The 18042-nt window shown below is 43.1% G+C and overlaps 5 protein-coding genes across 5 annotated transcripts; 3 read left to right on the plus strand and 2 right to left on the minus strand.

Annotated features, from left to right (window-relative positions):
- The first annotated feature begins 145 nt into the window (after positions 1 to 145).
- On the plus strand, positions 146 to 2141 carry BCIN_04g00410 (hypothetical protein). Its single transcript, XM_024692314.1, has 2 exons — positions 146 to 498; positions 548 to 2141. Exon 2 carries the CDS (start codon positions 726 to 728, stop codon positions 1656 to 1658), a length of 933 nt encoding a protein of 310 aa, XP_024548089.1. The 5' UTR covers positions 146 to 498; positions 548 to 725; the 3' UTR covers positions 1659 to 2141.
- A 3694-nt stretch (positions 2142 to 5835) lies between these two features.
- BCIN_04g00420 (hypothetical protein) lies at positions 5836 to 8687 on the minus strand. Its single transcript, XM_024692315.1, has 10 exons — positions 8543 to 8687; positions 8300 to 8489; positions 7996 to 8239; positions 7842 to 7947; positions 7702 to 7769; positions 7556 to 7644; positions 7151 to 7501; positions 6747 to 7069; positions 6522 to 6676; positions 5836 to 6451 (listed from the first exon to the last, which is right to left on the minus strand). Exons 1-10 carry the CDS (start codon positions 8618 to 8620, stop codon positions 6037 to 6039), a joined length of 2019 nt encoding a protein of 672 aa, XP_024548090.1. The 5' UTR covers positions 8621 to 8687; the 3' UTR covers positions 5836 to 6036.
- An 825-nt stretch (positions 8688 to 9512) lies between these two features.
- BCIN_04g00430 (hypothetical protein) lies at positions 9513 to 11155 on the minus strand. Its single transcript, XM_024692316.1, has 3 exons — positions 10577 to 11155; positions 10293 to 10351; positions 9513 to 10173 (listed from the first exon to the last, which is right to left on the minus strand). Exons 1-3 carry the CDS (start codon positions 10969 to 10971, stop codon positions 9929 to 9931), a joined length of 699 nt encoding a protein of 232 aa, XP_024548091.1. The 5' UTR covers positions 10972 to 11155; the 3' UTR covers positions 9513 to 9928.
- A 463-nt stretch (positions 11156 to 11618) lies between these two features.
- On the plus strand, positions 11619 to 13175 carry Bcsgn1. The gene is made up of 5 exons (XM_024692317.1): positions 11619 to 11748; positions 12000 to 12183; positions 12240 to 12496; positions 12604 to 12691; positions 12746 to 13175. The coding sequence occupies exons 2-5, from the start codon at positions 12118 to 12120 to the stop codon at positions 12917 to 12919; spliced, it is 585 nt and encodes a 194-aa protein (XP_024548092.1). The 5' UTR covers positions 11619 to 11748; positions 12000 to 12117; the 3' UTR covers positions 12920 to 13175.
- A 371-nt stretch (positions 13176 to 13546) lies between these two features.
- On the plus strand, positions 13547 to 17271 carry Bcrsp5. The gene is made up of 7 exons (XM_001554417.2): positions 13547 to 14190; positions 14248 to 14270; positions 14321 to 14359; positions 14411 to 14516; positions 14569 to 14702; positions 14762 to 16784; positions 16837 to 17271. Exons 1-7 carry the CDS (start codon positions 14153 to 14155, stop codon positions 16934 to 16936), a joined length of 2463 nt encoding a protein of 820 aa, XP_001554467.1. The 5' UTR covers positions 13547 to 14152; the 3' UTR covers positions 16937 to 17271.
- The last annotated feature ends 771 nt before the right edge of the window (positions 17272 to 18042 follow it).

Raw genomic sequence — 18042 nt, forward strand, 5'->3', positions numbered from 1 at the left:
GTTTTTCACCGCAAGAAGGGTCCTTAGTGGTTAATCAGATGTTGGGTCCCAGTTAGATTCATGGTAAAAGGGTTCCGGGCTAAAATGGTGCGTGGGAGACTCCGGGGTGGGCGGATACTAAATAGTTAGGTCATGTCTGGTTTTTGGTGGTGGTAATTTTTGATACCTTAAACTTCTTTATATACATACCATTGAACCATTCAGCCATTGACGATAAGACGAGTAGACGACTGAAAGACTGAACGACGAAACGAAAGAAAGGGTTTTCAAGCGAGAAATTTTATATGCGAAAGGAAGAAATACTTGTTGTGTAGATTGGACACGCGACGAATCGTACCACGGACGACTGTACGTTATAGAAAGAGTTTACTTTGTGGAAATTACCACGAGTTTAAAGTTTCAATACGAAATAGCGATCACGAGAGTTGGGAATCAGGAGATATATACATACGAGGATTGATGATATCGTCGCCCCTGGAGTGATATTGGGTAGGAAGAGTGAGTCAATCTTTGGATAAACTTGATTGTTTGCTAACTCGAATACTAGATAACACCGCTTTTTGAATCATCGATCTTCTTCAATCAAGTTACATATACATCTTGACGAGTTTGAAACCTCATCAAACAAATCTGTGTAGCAAAATCACACACATCATTCCGAGATCAAACGATCCATCAAGTTCACCACATCATATTACCCCATCTTTCCCACAAGAAAATTCACCATGTCTCCCCACACATCTCCAAGGGGAACCACAAGCTCGGACCCTGAATCCTCTGAAACGGGTCTAGAATCCAAGTTGAGAGATCTCATGACTTATTCTCCATTTACTACGGCTACTTCGTCATCTATTCCTGGCCTAGGTTTAGATTCCCCGGCTTCACAGACTGCAGATCTGGAGAGTCTTCCCAATACCGATACTGAGAATTCTTCTGGAGCATCTTCGGATTTTGAAGATGGTGATATGGATGGAGATATAGAGGAAGAAAGTGATTGGAAATTTGAAGTCACCCCCGAGATGACTCGTCGATTATCCATCGTGCCAAGTCCGGAAATCACAAGAAGATTAAGTCTCGTACCCATGTCGATGCCTTCTCATCTTCTCCAAGCCTCTCAATCTCTCTCTCAAGCTCTGGAAATGCAGGAACAAGATGAAGAGGCCGTCGATGAAGAAGTCGAGAAAATCACTCTCCCCACTCTACCAAACGAACTCAAGTTGGAAATCTTTTCCCATCTAGACCCTATCGATGCCACATGTCTCGCTCTCACTTCTCGCCATACGTATCTCATCTACCGCGCCATCCACGGCACTGCTCTCCCTCTCAACACCCGCCGCGTTGGACCCAATGACCTCGAATACGCATTCACAAAATCCACCGAGAATATGTGTAAGCATTGTGGTAAAGGTCGCTGTGAACTCTGGATGCATATCCGAGAGTTCATGGAGACGGGACCTCTAGAGCGAGAATATTGCGGGATGAAAGGAAATTTTGGGGGTAAGGGAAGAGAGGGCGTCGATGGGTGTTGGAGGGGTAAACCGAGTAAACCGCGGAGATGCGGAAAACATCCCGAACGCACGACGACGGTGAGGGTAGAGGATGGAGGTGAAAATCTGGAGAGGATTATTAGAGAGGCGAGGGCTGCGGTGGGGGTTTAGTCACATTCATTCGTGGTGCGTCTTTGCTGCTGATGGGATGGAGTTACGAGTTTAGATCAGTTAGTTGGGAAACAACGAAATACCGTGTCGAGCAGAGAAGATGGTTAGGGTTGAACGAGCGAAAGAGAAATTGAGAAATAGAGTGCGCAAGTACATATTTGAATGTTGGGAGATAGATGGGTACATATTCTCAGTCGACAGATATCTAGATTTACACGCGATACCCGACATGTTGGCGATTGTTGCATGCTTTGTTTGCATTGTTTGCATGGATATAGGAAGATATGCGGGATGGTGGGTGGGATTTTTGCTTTTGCTTCTGGATTGGTTGATTGGTTGCTTGGGTGCTTACTTGGTTACATATGGATGGGTATGATGTACATGTATGTATGATGAGTATGTATGTATGATGGATGTTATAAATGAGTTAGTGAGTGGATTGCTAGCTTGTAGATACCATGAATGTGAAAGAATTTGAAATCATTATTACTCGTTGTATGTATGTATGTATGTATGTATGGGGGGATTCTTTGACATGAGGAGATTTCGGGGTGGAGGGTGGATAGGATAGGATACTTTGATTGGGGGGGTTGGAAGGAGGGAGGGGAGGAATGTGAGAGCGAGGAAATACTTTAGTTATCATGTGGGCGGAGGAGAGAAGAGTGGCGTAGCTAGGTAGGTGGGTAGATGTGTGTTTTCTAATACAGTATAATATAGCATCGTAGATGAATCAATCTATTGTGTGTAAACACACACACACACACACATATATATATATATATGATTAAATACATCGAGATGGAAATACAATATTATATAGATATACATACATAGATAGATAGCTGAATCAAAACCAAATCTTGGATATCTAAAATATCGTATTATATTATGTTATTGTTATTGTTATTGTTATTGTTATACAGGTGGAGGATGTTTGTTAATACATGAAATTATGAATCTGATTTAATAAGGAGCTGGGATGTTGTGATGGTGGGATATGCGTTTGATGTTGTTTGGATTTGGATTTGGATTTGGATTTGGATGCGGGGTTGGGAAGATTAGGGGAGATTGGGGGAGGGAGAGAGTGAGGGATTCGGTTAGTTAGCTTGTTTTGTGCTTGCTTGCTTGCTTGCTTGCTAGCTGGGAAGTTGGTGTGAATTGTGTGTGAATTGCGTGTGAATTGCGTGTGTATGTATATGTATATATGTATATATATATACACATACAAATAGATAGATGAACAGATAGATCCACAAGAAAGAAAAAAAAGGCTTATACAAAAAGAATCTGCGCCTATAAATAGAGAATCTGCAGATAGAGAATCTACTCTACTCTACTCTACAAGTACTATACTTTATCAGTGAAGATTCTACTCTGTCTATCCTACAAATTATCTGTAAAGCTTATTTTATCTTGTCTCATTATTTCCTCTGCAACTTATAAGTAAAAGTATTCACCTGAATCTAATGGATAGATATAAACCTAGTTATCTAATTGAGATTCGGATGGGTAATATTATACGCCCTAGCTGGAATTGCTAATTAGTAATGGATTATCTGGTTGGGGTTTGGGTTGGGGTATTGGATATTTTGCTTGTAGATGGATTAGCTGCTTTATTACTCTCTAATTTAAGTATGTGCTAGTTCGTTCTGTGATCTGGTAGATGGATATGGAGATGGATATTTAGGGTAATGGAAGTCAAGAATCTGGTGAAGTGTCGCGCGTCGGAAAATCGATGCGGTTACGTCATTCTTTGCGCGTGTATGTATGGATTCGTTTTGAGTGATCTGATTGGGGTATGTGTGGGCGATCTTACTTGATGGTAGATGGCTGGTAGAAATCGTGGGGGTGTAATTACTGTATATTTTTGGTGAAGGTTTTGAGTTGTAAAGAGTGATGATGTGGAATGTTGTTGATGTTGGAAGTTGACAGTTGAAATTTGGTAGTTGATGAAGTGTAGTTTAGTTCTTCTTAATGAAATTGCTTGTTGTTTACATCGAATGTAACAGAGTTAATCTTTGGTTTTTTTTTTTCAGATTGAGGGGAGTAGTATACTCCGTATTGATTGATGTGTCAAATTCAAGTTGCTTTTGTTGTATGGATGTATACACCGTCTTTCATAGTACTGAATATAATCGAGCTAGATATATATCCTCGCAAATCATCTCAGACATGATTTTTAAGCTGTTTAAACTCATAGATAGAAGTAAATATAGGAGAACTGAGATAATGCAGTATTCCTGTCCTGAAAATTCTCTGAATAGTATGGGTGGATCTACCTCCGTTGTTTGCCAGGTATCTAGATCATCTTTACTTTTTATAAAAGGGTATTGGATTGTTGGCTGAAGTATGTAAATCTGTGATCTTTGTGGTCTGAGTTGAGGAAACTTGGATTTGGAAGAGGGTAAATGAGTCTGTTGGGCTGGGAGAGATGGGGTTTGATGATGGAGATACGTTGATGAGGAGCTCGAGGAAGACGGGGGTGAGGGAACGGGTTAGATGGTTGTAGATATTGAAGAATGTAAATTCTAAGAGGGAGAAAGCAAGTGAGATTCAGAAGAAAGGGGGAAGAAGAGAAATAGTTTACTCTGACATTAGTAGACAATGTTTTTGTTATGTCATTAACCTCATTCTGGAAGATTGAAATAAGCGAGTGTCATTAGAAATTTTTGAAAAAAAAAACCTTCCATCGCTGGCTATAGTGATAGAATCTAATGATTAGAATGAATATGATTGGTGCAGTGTAGAGAAAAAATATATACATTTTATCAGTTAATGAGATCTGTAGAGATATTACTAGAAGGAGAGAAGTTCCATTCGGAAAAATCGTGATAGCACTCCGCAAAATGAGAATGACATGCATTAGAATGAAAAGAAAACTTGATTACTTCAAAATTGATACACACGCAATATACATAAAATATAATCCCAGGACACGTGCTCAAGACAGATCACACCGCACCAAACCATATCTCAAACTCGTAGAATCACATCTTCGAACCCAATATTTTAGCCTAAAACAAGTTCAAACAAGAACGATATCTTGCAGCTCAGATTCATCTTTCGGCCACCTTTGGCCTTCCATAACTCCATGAATGTATGAACAAGGACCGATAAATTAGTAGTTCTCGCCGTTAGGTCGTAAGACGACTGGTACGTCTAGTCCTTTCAGTTGATGAACTTCGTCTCCTTCTTGTGCTGTGTAGGCAGCCAAACCGTAGCAACTATCAACAAAAAAGATTGTGTGATTCTGTAGACTGTCAATGTGGATTGTGACTTTCATTAATGAGACGTCGATGTGTTTTGTGCAATATACCTTGAATAGTTAAGCCTAGTTAATTAAAGTGACTATTTCAATACCATTTCAAACCTCATATCATTGAAGAGTTACATAATGATACGTATTTGACTTTCTGATATCTAAAAGAATGAGAATGATGGAGATGCAGCTAATGAATCATCGACTTGAATTTTGATATTAAAATGATAGCAATGTATTTTTCCATTGCAGAACAAAATCATGAGTTGCTCAAAATCCAGTGATTCTGGCCATCTGGTTAGCCAATCAACTACTCCCTGTCAAGCGAGGAGTTCTGAGTTGGCACTTGAGGGGTTAAATAGATTATCTACAAATATCCGTCATTTGCAGATTATTTATGAAAAACACTACTCAACCCAATGTAGTGCCATGAGACGCAAAGAAAAGAAATCTTTGATTTAATTACCCAGGTAGCTACGGTTGGATTTTAAGTCGTCGCATAAATCAAAGAACAGAAAGATCTCTAAAGACTACACAACCAACCATACAACTGTACAACACTCAGCTATCGGAAACACAAGAGAACTAGCCTTGCAGAAATATTCTCTCACCACTTAATCAATACCCTTCCACTCAAGAAAAACACGCTAAATGGCCTCAAGTAAAGATGTAAAGATGCCAAGGCTCCAAGCGCATACTACTTTATGCTGATATCATCAAAATCGTGGGAAGGACATTATCCAATCACGAGCTTCATTATCCGAGAAACATATGTATATGCCCAATCCCCAAGATGAGTTCACACTATATATACCAATAGCTTAAACCAAAACATACAAGCTAAACGCGTTTTGAATTTAATGGTTCAGTTGATGATTCATCCGAGTAGACATGAAAGGAGAAATCAATCAGATAGAATGTCGCGGTAGTTCATTTCGACTAATAGACTAATCTTCCTCAAATCCAAATCCAAATCCAAATCATAATCCCAATCTTAACATGTTACGAAACCTTCTCAAATATCCCACTATTCCAAATTCCTAGCATCATATCCTATTCTAGCTCCCAAGTCCCAGAACCAGGAACTCTAACATCCGACTATCATCTCCTCCACCAAGTTTATCTCCTAGTACCCACAGCCGTACCATTAAACCCCACCGTCACATTTCTAAACCCTCCATTCACAACCCCCGTCCCATTCTTCAACAACGCATTACTCGTAGTAGTAACATACTCGCAAGCCCCACCGGGACAATACCCCCTACTACAAGCGAAATTACACAGACCATCATACAACTCATCATCCAAGCCGGGCGCTGCAGTACCAGCTCCATCGATAACAGGCAGAGGTGGATTCAGCACACCCTGAGCTGTGCATGTGCAGCTGTGGATTGGACAGTATCCGTAAGGACATGCGTATCCGCACAATCCACCTAAATTATCGACGCCGGTTCCGCCAACGCAGGCCGGAGGTAGAAAGGGGGAGATGGTTTCGGGGACTACGCCGTAGTTTGTGGTGCCACAAGCGCCGGGTCTGGAAGGGTTGTTAGTGGGATATTCATACGGCTGGGGTATCGAGGATGATAGAAGAGTGCTACACTTACGGACAATACCCAAAGAAGCAATTGAAAGAGCAAAGTCCTTGATATTCTGAAGTTAATCCTTGCGCTGGGTATCCAATCGTACCATAGCCCGGTGTATTCGCCGCAGTTGGACGAGTCGGTTGTGGGCCATAATTTGTGCATGTGCATGCGGTATACTATCCTCTCAATTAGCACCAATCTTAAGCTTTCTCGCCAAAGCTATACGAGATTCCTCATGATACATACCGGACAATAGCCCAATCCGCAAGCAAAAGAACACAAGCCTGCAAAATTATTCACTCCAAATCCTGCGATACAGACCTGTTCTGATATGTTAAGTGCAGGAGTAGCGGTTACAGCACTACCGGTTTGGAAGCCCGTGTATGCGTTGTAATTTGTGTAGCCGTCCCAGGTAGAACAGCTACTAACGATGGGATTTCCTTTGAAAATGATTGAACCGCTGGATGGGGTGTGCACTGTAACGATTACATCTCCAATGTGGGAACCGTAGGCTACACTTCCGTGGTATATTCCGACCGCGTCGGAGGGGGTATGTGTCCAAGTGGCGCCTATTGAGGAAACGGGTCCGAATTAGCCTTCTATTCTTGATGCTGCGGGGGTGTAATTCTTCAAAGGCTATCGAAACTTACCTAAATCAACACCGCCAACAGTAACAGTTACAGTTCCAGCCTCGGCAAGCACCGCAGAGTAGAATATCTTATCTTGGACAACATCTGTAGGGTAAAATTCAATCTGAAACTGATTGGCAGTATTCCCCGTCGTGTCACCATCACTGCATGCACTGTTGTCTTTGGAAGTGAGTCGATACCAAGCTGTGACGACTTCTTGTTTAACGGTAGCAATACCATTTTTGTAGGTATCGATCACAAAGGGTAGAGTTTGTCTCCATGCGTCATGAGTCATGCTATCGGCGAAATTGTATGGAGCATCGCCATGTATGGAGTCAAAGACAGAAGCATATTCTTCTTCGTGTAGAGGTCCTGTGATTGTGAGTTAGGGGATGTGATCTTCTGGGGACCGCAATTGGAACATACCAATATAATGAGATTCTCCATAATCATTCCAAGTGATGATTTGTACCCATTCCGGCTGGGGGTCAATGGACAAAATTTCTTGCCAACGGCTATTCAAAGTTGTATTAGCTCTTGAACATGACTGGTAGTTTAGCGAGATGTCTTACTCAAACCATAAATCATCTCCACGCCACAACCAATTTTTGTCGTAATTTGGCAAGTTTGTGTAAAACCACTATAAAAAAACGAGGTTAGTAAATTGTAAAATCAAGTTATTGATAGTGACTGTGATCTGAAGGGTACTGACAGGTGAAACGGGCATCATGTATGGCATAGGGACGCCTGTTTGGTTCAAGAATACAAAGTAAGAAGCATCAGTATATGTGTTCATATCTTCATTACCCCAAGGCCATCTACTCAAAGTTAGTAATAAATCGATGTTACCAAAGGTGTGAACATACGCATTCCAACTGAACAATCCATCTGCAGTTCCACGGGCAACCGCCGCTTGTGCTCCCAATGAAGACCAGTTTGGCACTAGGAAGCAGCCAGTTTGTGCCTTGATTGTAGTCCAATCGGCGGTATTATCAACCCCCTCGAAAGTTGATACAAACGGCTTTCCAAGATATTTATAATAAGCAGAGCTTGATTTGTAAGTATTGAGAAGGCTAATGACATTGGCTTCTGGCCAAGGAGCAGTGCCACCTAGTGAAGCAAATATTTAGCACAATCATCAACATAGAAGGATATACCAGAATATCGAACCTGTATAGTCGAAGGAGATGAACAACTTGAATCCCGTAGTTTGTGCAGCAAGGAAAGCATTTGCCAGAGAATTGGGAATCGAGCCATCTCCGTATCCCACATTGAGCGCAAAAGCATCAATGTGAGCTTCTTGGGCGAGCTGGATATCTGCTACCCAGTTTGCTGTGGTCCACGAGGCGACATTACCAACCTATCGAGCACATTAGTTGAGAGTCAAATGTCAGATGGGCCAGTTGCACGAACCAAAAAGTGGGCGAAGACATCTTTGGCGTGTACACGACATAATGTCAGTAGGATTGTGAAGATTGCAGGAAGCAACATGATGTGTTAGGCTTTGGAAACAATGATTGAGCCAATGTAGAAGAGTTTTCGCAACTTGAAGCTTCTCAAAGTATAGTTGAAGAATAGTGCGAAACATTGAGGACAGAGACCAGCCTTTATATACAAAGAATTCAGCATACTTGGAGATTGAGTCACCAAGCCGAGTTCGCTTGAACATGGACATTACTGCTGCTGATTTGTGACTCCTCGGTGCGGAAGAAATATTCTCGTCGTCGCTGTCAAGGCAGAATCAATATTATGGTAAAATTCTGATTTTTGTTGCAACCAAGCTGGGAGCGAGTGTAATGCGCCGCGTTGCCTCGTTCGTCGATATTAGATTTCTTCCTCTTTGAGATATTTTACAGTGATGGCTTACCATTTAATGTGATGAAGATATATTAAACGAGCGAGGCTGCCTGGGTAAGTGGGGGGCCTTCCATTAGACGAGGAGAAGACAAGGGGCTGTGCCACAACACAATCACACACACCTGGAATAATATTACACCGGCGGTTTAATCACCGTACATCATCTTTTAGCAATTCGGACCTTTTCTGTTGTTTACTTGGAGTAATTTAACCCCATGGGAATGCTCTACCGTGTACTAAAACAGAAGCACTCCGGAATTAAGCTAGACCGGGTAACTATCTCTTGATATCTGCGCTTTTCTAATCATCATCATGAAAATCTTTCCTCGGTGGTATTAAAGGTCTTTTGTCAAGGTTACAGTGCTTGAGTATGCCGTCGCCAGATATATTGTTTTTGCAACCGTGGCCACTCTTGAAGAAGCAGAAATACCCGCTCTAGGGCTCAAGGCGACAGCCTAGAATGGGCCTCGGTTCCCAAACTAATCACACCAAATCACATTTGCCAGATTCCATGAATATAAGCAGATGATCTGAAGATATCGCTCGAATTTGAAGTTGTAATGCCTAGACTATCATGGCAGGACATGTACACCCCCAGGTGCAATCTCTGTCAACTCAATCAGACTCAATGTAACTGTACAAGTCTCATCTATTTCTGTATGCCTGATTCAATATCACAATATCGTATCACTATGAATCTGCCTTCGCAGTAGAACATCCTTCGGACGTACGGATGGAGCCAACCTTTGATTTGCGGGAAGATATCTACCTTGGTGCCAACTATGGAATCAGCAGTGAAGCTGAGCTCTCACCCTGGATATATAGCAAACGAGTTGTCTCTTCTCCATCTATAGAATGCTCTGCTCGGGTATATACTCACACCTCAATAAGTGCAACCATCTCCATCTCTACCGCGTAATGGATTTATCACTTAGATGGCCTTTAATTCTCCGACTCTGAACCACCCTCTCCATTCTCCAAGTCCTCGTCGCCATCTTTTCTCTTTCTTATCTGTCTTTTCAATTCTCTATTCTCCATTTCAAGCTGTTCAATTCGTTCTTCCAATACGTCCATCTGTTCCTCAGCGCCAACGCTGAATTCTTCGATAATTTTGAAGAAACGCCAGAGACGGAGGATAATCACAAGTGAGGCAACTTCCTCGAGAACACCGTGAAGTAGCACATCAACTAGACGGAGAAGGGTTTAGTTTGGGAACAAGATAGAGGTGTAATGTGATGGTGTTGGGGGGGGGGGGGGGGGGGGGGGGGTTATATTGGTTAGAAAGAGATATACAAATAGTACATACCAACGAATCCGGCAACAATCACAGTGGCATCGAAGCAGTGAAATTTGCTACGGAAATAGCTGAAAGAATTTTGTTAGCTTAAGTGATAATAGTTATAAAGGAACAATGTAATCCGAGATAGTGGGATTCAACGTGAAACAGCAGTATTAGCACGGAAGTAGAGATGAAGGCATGTGAGGCGGAACATTAGCGGCGGTTGACTCGCATGCCAAGTCTCGTAAACAGGATCAATTTCCGAAGCCAACAAGCTCCGATGCCTAGAACCTCAAGTTGAAGATACGCACCTCAAACCGAAAGCCCAAACGCTAACAATCAATTCCGCCATGAACAAGCAACTGAATATCAACCCAGCAATTCCTAACCCGTCTCTCACTTCGTTCCAAATTGGATCCGTCTTGCCTTCTTTATCGTTGTCGCATTGATAGAGATTAATGATTATATCCGAAATAATGCTAATTAAATCGCATGCAACTAGGAGGAGCACCGTATAGTGCTGAGCACGAGAGGATAGGAAGCTCTTTGCGGAGGTTTGAGACTTTCGGTAGCTATTTGCGAGTTTCCGGGAAAAGGAAGGGTGAGGTACATGATGATAGGAGGGCCCAGAGGCTATGGAAATGGGTTGAGAGGAGGCGCGGATTAGAGGAGCATGTTCAGAAATATCTGAGTTGCGTCGGGACATGTTGTTGGATTTGATCGTTTTTTTATTAGAAAAATCTTAGTAGAAGATCAAGTGTCTTCCCCTCCAACAGGCAATGCTATCGATCCTTTGATGTTTGATGATTCAGGAGAGACTTTGCACAGCGTGTAGCACTTATCGCAAGAAGGATGGCGAACAAGAGAAGTTACGGTGTACTTGCAAACCCAGAGGGACTCCAATGTCGAATTGAAGGAACATGTGATTGTTCAGTGTTGAATCTGAGGTCTGATTGCGGTGTATGCGCAGCTCTTATCGCAAGGTATCCATATGCAGCAGGAAACCCCAGCTGTTGTGCCGGCGCCATCTTTTCTGTGGATCGGGCCAAATTATGAAGGAGGGACTGCCAGCTCCAATAGTGAAGGGTGGCAGAGCAAGTATGCTTATCCTCGTTGAGATCCTTCCAGCCGCCTTGTCGATTTTCTCATGGAAAACATCACCTACAGCTGGTCGCTAGATGGACACAAGCCATTCAACTGCGTTCAAAATGCTGGCTTGGAGGCTTGGCATTGCTTATCCGACTGGCAGACGGCGTTAACCTGCCAGATTGTCCGAATTAGCCGACCGGCCGATCCAAGCGCATGAAAGATGGCCGTGGACGGGTAGCAAGAGAGCTGGCTGTAGCCATGTGTGGTAGCCTTGTGGAAGCAAGTCCAGACGATTTGTGAATAACCTCAACCAACCTCAACCACAACCCCAATATATTTATTTTTCACTTTGCAACCTTTGCATTCTGTACCCTTTGACCATTTGGAAGTTTGGGTAAGTTGTTCTCCAGCCTTGCCATTGGCACAGCGATGCCCTTTCATTTCTTCAAGCAGCTCAATGGTTTCACAACATTCCCTCTCCAAAATTCGAGAATTGCCTGGTAATAGCTTGATTTATCATCGGATGAGATACAAGATCATGCTGGCAGATCAATTCACTTTCCAATCCATTCTGTGATAAAATTGCGCAATCTCTGGTGATTAGCTTACGGTTATTGAAATTCTTGCTAATAATATTTCTTTCAGAAGCGCAACCTTCTACTTTTTACCAACATCTTCCCTCCGACCTTGCTCGAGGATTCATCTACTTAAATATCTTACAACATTCTACAAGTGCAGCAGTGCCATTTCAAGCCAACAAATCATGGCAGACACCGAACCAAAGCTTCAAGACCAGGTTATGGCTGGCGAGGATGATAACAATGACGAGGTACATTCAAAGGTGAAAGACCTTGATCGAGAACCAATTGTTGACAGCCGATTTAGGAAGAGATTTCGGCCATGAAGCGCCGTGTTGCAGAGATGGAGGAAGAAGCTGCCAAGCTTAGAGAAATGCAGGCAACTCTCGATCAACAAAGCACTGATCTCAGAGAAGACAAGGAGGATATCGATAGTCGCAGTATCTTTGTCGGAAACGTCGATTACTCTGCTTCCCCAGAAGACATTCAAGCTCACTTCCAAAGCTGCGGATCTATTAACCGTGTAACTATCTTGCTTGACAAGTTTACCGGTCATCCTAAGGGGTGCGTTCTACGAAATTTGGCTCCTTAAAACCTCGACGGATAGTGTCGAGTGTCATTGTGATAAACGCTACCTGGCAAGAGAAGGATGCTAATCTAGGTTTATGCAGGTATGCGTATGTAGAGTTTGTTGAGCCAAGTCTTGTCGCACAAGCTTTGGTTCTCAATGAGAGTGTGTTCAAGGGTCGCAACCTTAAGGTAAATCTTCTTTCTCATCCATCTATCTGCGCTTTAAGCTCATTTCCATTACAGGTTGTCCCCAAACGTACCAATGTCCCCGGAATGCAGCGTGGTCGTGGTGGACGAGGAGGCGGCAGAGGTCGTGGCGGCTTCTTCGGTGGTGGACGTGGTGGCGGTTATTCTCCTCGTGGAGGTTACCGTGGAGGTTACAGAGGCAACCGTGGCAGAGGTTTCACGCCATATTAAGCCATGGGAACTTCTGCATGAGTCTTCTTTACTCTAGCACATGATAAGATGGGGAGGGCCGCTGAAGTGATGGCATCAAAATTGGGAATTTGGGGGAAAGTCATTTCTTGAATTATCAAACATTCATTCGAGAAGCGATTTATTCATGAAAATACCACGGCGTTTATCTTGAGCATACCTATGGTCTTCTTTAATTCCTCCATTTGGATTTCCGTTATCATCATGAATGAATAGTCTTCAACTATACATCTGTACAGCAGGATTTGAATGTATGCCATGAAAATGATTGCACAAATTGACGATTACTAGGTAAGGAGTGATATAGTTCTCGCGTGCTCTATCTAATATACAACTGAGGTTCTATCACAACCCACGACATCGATGTACTTATCCTGTGCAGGAGGACCATGGCCTGCTCGAAGAATTTTGACTGCCATGCATCTAGATTTCTTCCCGATAGTACTTGTACCAAATCACCTCATTCTGTCACGTTTTTCCTTTCCCAAATTGCCCAATGTAAAAGAGGCTCTGTCCTCACATTGAAACATCACACTAAACACTGCTTACTCACGTGCCGGAAGGTACACTGGTTAATCGTACACGATATGCTCAAGGATTTCGTATCCTGGAGGAATCTGACCCGATTTTGTCACGTCAACTGAATCTTCGCAACCCTCATATAATCCGTGGTAGAGGAGAAGCAAGTTACCACCATATCCACGATTGCAGTCGAAAACGTCCTTCATCCAAGATAATTGGGTTTCTTTTTTTGGCGGTCGATCAAGAGAACCTGGAAGTCTGGCTAAAGAGGTATGACGTGAAGTATAAAAATAGGTGGATGATTATCAATTCTTGCCTGAGGAATAATCAACCTTATTAGCGGGGACATTCTGTGCCGCCTTGACGATTTGATTGACCAAAACTCCATTCCTCTTCTAAATCAATACATTGAACCCCCCTTTTATGAATATTCCACTCATTATCATACCTTCATGCATCACGAATCCTTGAATCGATAACGATAATCGCAAAACCTGTCAGATCCATAATTTGGGTGTAAGGGGGCTTTTGGAGCTCTACTTAACACAGCCCCAAATCAACGCAAGCGCAAAGCTTCCACCACGGCCAACCTTGAAACCCAGGGAACGTCAGAAGTGTTCTGCGATACCATCTACCGTTATCTATTATTGACGCCCTAAGAAACGATCCCGCCATCTCTGGCGAACCTTCACGATGGCCAGCAGTAGTAGAATGGACTCCAGCCTTCCAGCGTATGTTTGGAACTCTGTCGTTATACAAGAAGAAGAATAAAACTGACGAGTCTATAGGCAGCCCAACCTGCGGTTAACTAGTAGGCTTATTTGGCAATTGAATGTCAGTTGATATACTAATCATCAACAGTAATTGCTGCCGACGGCTTGTACAAGCGTGATGTTTTCAGTGCGGATACCGTTTCCCCAAGAAGATAACCGTTCTAATCGTGTGACATAGGATTTCCGGACCCTTTTGCAGTTGCGACGTTGAGTGGCGAGCAGACGAAAACGACCACTGTTATTAAAAGGACTCTGAACCCATACTGGAACGAAATCTTCGACCTGTGAATATGGCATATCCTCTATAGGAAAGACTCTGGGCTGATTTACTTTTAGGCGTGCGAATGAAGACAGTATATTGGCAGTACAGATATTTGATCAGAAAAAGTTCAAGAAGAAGGACCAAGGGTTCTTGGGGGTAATAAATGTTCGTGTTGGAGATGTCATCGACTTTTCTTCGCCCCAAGATCGTGAGTCGTGATATTTCTCTTTGTTGCCATTCACGTTTGGGGCTTATATTGAATCACAGAAATGCTCACCCGAGACCTGAAGAAATCGACGGACAATCTTGTGGTACATGGAAAACTTATTATAAGCCTTTCCACAAATCTAGATACCCCTCCAAGAGGAGGTAGCCTCGCCCCGCCCACGAACGGCCATTCAACCTCAAGCAACCGACCTTCGATCCACACTCCAACTGGCTCCGTTTCTGGTTTCTCAAACCCTACTTCTTCGCCTGCTTCTCATACCCCTCAACCACAAGGAGTGGTTATGGCTAACGGAGCTCTCTCCAATGGACCAACCCCAGGCCATGCACCCGCTGCAGGCAGCGGCGGAAGCAACGCACCTTCAGCCAGCGCAGGGGCAGGACATCGAAACGGTTTGAGCTCATTCGAGGACGCTCAGGGTAGATTGCCAGCTGGATGGGAAAGGCGGGAAGACAACTTGGGACGAACCTATTATGTCGACCACAACACAAGATCTACAAGCTGGAACCGACCATCTGCATCAGGGACGACCGAGACAAGGCAGGACGAAAGAAATGCTAACACTCAAGTGGAGCGTCAACGACATCAGAACCGAACTCTACCCGAAGATCGCACCGGTGCCAATTCGCCAAATTTGGCACAGCAACAAGCTAGCAGTACTGCTAGCACCGCTGCTGCGACTACGATGATGGCTACTGGAGCCACGACTGCAGGAACCGGAGAGCTTCCACCACTCTGGGAACAGAGACATACTCCCGAGGGTCGTCCTTATTTCGTGGATCACAACACCCGAACCACAACTTGGGTAGACCCCAGGCGTCAACAATATATCCGCATGTATGGCGGTCAAAATGCCAACAATACCATTCAACAACAACCAGTTTCACAACTTGGTCCTCTGCCAAGTGGCTGGGAAATGAGACTCACAAATACTGCAAGAGTCTACTTTGTGGATCACAACACCAAAACCACTACCTGGGATGACCCTCGACTGCCCTCTTCGCTGGATCAGAACGTACCGCAATACAAACGCGATTTCAGAAGAAAGCTTATCTACTTCCGTTCACAACCAGCCTTGCGGATTCTCTCCGGACAATGCCATGTCAAGATCCGAAGATCACATATTTTCGAGGATTCTTACGCTGAAATTATGCGTCAATCCGCCACCGATTTAAAGAAACGTCTTATGATTAAATTTGATGGAGAAGATGGTCTCGATTATGGTGGATTATCGAGAGAATTCTTTTTCCTTCTTTCTCATGAAATGTTCAACCCCTTCTATTGTTTATTCGAATACTCTGCTCACGACAACTATACTCTCCAAATCAACCCCCACTCCGGAATTAACCCAGAACATCTCAACTACTTCAAATTCATTGGTAGAGTGGTTGGTTTGGCCATCTTCCATCGCCGATTCTTGGATGCATTTTTCATTGGTGCCCTGTACAAAATGATGCTTAACAAAGCAGTCTCCCTTCAAGATATGGAGGGAGTGGATGCCGATTTCCATCGAAGTCTTCAATGGATGTTGGATAATCCAATTGAAGGTGTTCTAGACCAGACATTCTCGACAGAAGATGAGCGATTTGGTGTTACAAATGTCGAGGACCTTAAACCAGGTGGAAGAGATATTGAAGTCACAGATGAAAACAAAAAAGAGTATGTTGATTTGATGGTCAAGTGGAGGATTCAAAAACGAATTGATGAGCAATTCCAAGCTTTCATCACTGGTTTCCATGAGCTTATTCCAGCCGAACTTGTTAACGTCTTTGACGAAAGAGAGCTTGAGTTGCTGATTGGTGGTATTGCGGAAATTGATGTTGACGACTGGAAGAAGCATACGGACTATAGAGGATACACAGAATCTGATGAGGTCATTAAATTCTTTTGGCAAACGATCCGCAGCTGGGATGGAGAACAGAAATCCCGACTTCTTCAATTTGCTACTGGTACTTCTCGTATACCCGTCAACGGATTTAAAGATCTTCAAGGTAGTGACGGGCCGAGAAGATTCACCATTGAAAAGCAAGGAGAGCCGAATAATTTACCAAAATCTCACACCTGGTAAGCTACCTCTGAACGTCTAAATATCGTACATACTAACAGCATGACTTAGTTTCAACCGACTGGATCTTCCACCATACAAGAACCTTGAACAGTTGCAAACTAAATTGACGATGGCAGTAGAAGAGACAATGGGATTTGGACAGGAGTGATTTATGTTTTGGAGGGTTTCTTTGGTTCTGCATGGTGTTATTTTCTATACAAGCTGAGGGAGGTCCAGGTTTCTCAACTTTTAAATTACCTGGAATGGATTGGAGGTATGAATTATGTTCCGGAATAAATAGCCATCTCAAGGTTTGAGTCTCGCTAGGAAATGCATTGTAACGATTGATACATTAATCGAAAGAAAACAAATCCAGCCCAAAGTATCTGATGACCTTGTATTTAGTGGGTATTACACTAGAAAGAATGATGATTTGTTACCACAATGGATTACCCGCGGTGGTTTTTCTTAATGTCCCATCTCCAATCAAATATGAAGAGAACATTGAGTGAGAGTTAGAGCTTGGGTGTGGCCTCCTGTACAAACTTTTGTATGCTAGGTCGCATTTTCTGAGGAGAAGAGATACAAGATACAATGACAGCTTACTAGTAACCAATACAACCAACTCTTGATCACGAGCACTTTTCTCGAGCGATAAATTCCAAAAGCGTACTTTCTTAAGGACATTCCAACTCTGAACAATAGGCCTGGCAATCAAAGTTGTAATGCGAAGCATGCTGTTGAAACTTGATAAATAAACATATCAGAGAGCAAGTGTCGAGAAATAATCATGGCGGAGGGTAGAATGTAGAATGGACACGACACAAGCATTAAATCAAAGTTGTCGAAACTAGTGGTCTTTGATAGCTGTTTGTGTCTCTGATTGGTGTAGATCTCTGAAGTTCTGCTTCGGGCCGCTTCTTCACTTGGAGGTCTCCGGTCCGTGATGGCCCTAATGCATACATACATGCATGTAAACGATTTCGATTTAGCTTTTGAATGTTTATTTGCATTATTGATTTTACCAACGGTAATCATTTACTTCGTACATGTATTGAGGTACATTAGAAGTAGAAATATGCATGGCACATTGAACGACGTGGGCAACATGGTTGCTCGGCGACCCCTGAAACATTCAACCTAAAGTCGTCTATGTACACATGGACTAGACTCTTTTCGGAAGTGCACCAATGAAACACTAGGTATTTTGAGGAAACATCTATGCGGGATATGCTTAAAAAAGGAGTATGGGGAAGTAGCCCGAAGATCATTCTG

The sequence above is a fragment of the Botrytis cinerea genome, chromosome 4, assembly GCF_000143535.2.
Source record: "Botrytis cinerea B05.10 chromosome 4, complete sequence".
Taxonomy (NCBI): domain Eukaryota; kingdom Fungi; phylum Ascomycota; class Leotiomycetes; order Helotiales; family Sclerotiniaceae; genus Botrytis; species Botrytis cinerea.

What these genes read in the sequence shown, in the direction of transcription:
- BCIN_04g00410 (XM_024692314.1), top strand. Translation starts at nt 726, where the DNA reads ATGTCTCCCCACACATCTCCAAGGGGAACCACAAGCTCGGACCCTGAA.
- BCIN_04g00420 (XM_024692315.1), bottom strand. Translation starts at nt 8,620, where the DNA reads ATGTTGCTTCCTGCAATCTTCACAATCCTACTGACATTATGTCGTGTA. An exon ending in ATGTCTTCGCCCACTTTTTG is followed by an intron (nt 8,490 to 8,542) that starts GTTCGTGCAACT and finishes TGTGCTCGATAG; the next exon opens with GTTGGTAATGTCGCCTCGTG. An exon ending in TGTTGGCGGTGTTGATTTAG is followed by an intron (nt 7,070 to 7,150) that starts GTAAGTTTCGAT and finishes TTTCCTCAATAG; the next exon opens with GCGCCACTTGGACACATACC.
- BCIN_04g00430 (XM_024692316.1), bottom strand. Translation starts at nt 10,971, where the DNA reads ATGTCCCGACGCAACTCAGATATTTCTGAACATGCTCCTCTAATCCGC. An exon ending in GTTTGGGCTTTCGGTTTGAG is followed by an intron (nt 10,352 to 10,576) that starts GTGCGTATCTTC and finishes AAATTCTTTCAG; the next exon opens with CTATTTCCGTAGCAAATTTC. An exon ending in GATTGTTGCCGGATTCGTTG is followed by an intron (nt 10,174 to 10,292) that starts GTATGTACTATT and finishes TTCTCCGTCTAG; the next exon opens with TTGATGTGCTACTTCACGGT.
- Bcsgn1 (XM_024692317.1), top strand. Translation starts at nt 12,118, where the DNA reads ATGGCAGACACCGAACCAAAGCTTCAAGACCAGGTTATGGCTGGCGAG. An exon ending in TTTACCGGTCATCCTAAGGG is followed by an intron (nt 12,497 to 12,603) that starts GTGCGTTCTACG and finishes AGGTTTATGCAG; the next exon opens with GTATGCGTATGTAGAGTTTG. An exon ending in TCAAGGGTCGCAACCTTAAG is followed by an intron (nt 12,692 to 12,745) that starts GTAAATCTTCTT and finishes TTTCCATTACAG; the next exon opens with GTTGTCCCCAAACGTACCAA.
- Bcrsp5 (XM_001554417.2), top strand. Translation starts at nt 14,153, where the DNA reads ATGGCCAGCAGTAGTAGAATGGACTCCAGCCTTCCAGC. An exon ending in ATGGACTCCAGCCTTCCAGC is followed by an intron (nt 14,191 to 14,247) that starts GTATGTTTGGAA and finishes ACGAGTCTATAG; the next exon opens with GCAGCCCAACCTGCGGTTAA. An exon ending in CTTTTCTTCGCCCCAAGATC is followed by an intron (nt 14,703 to 14,761) that starts GTGAGTCGTGAT and finishes ATTGAATCACAG; the next exon opens with AAATGCTCACCCGAGACCTG.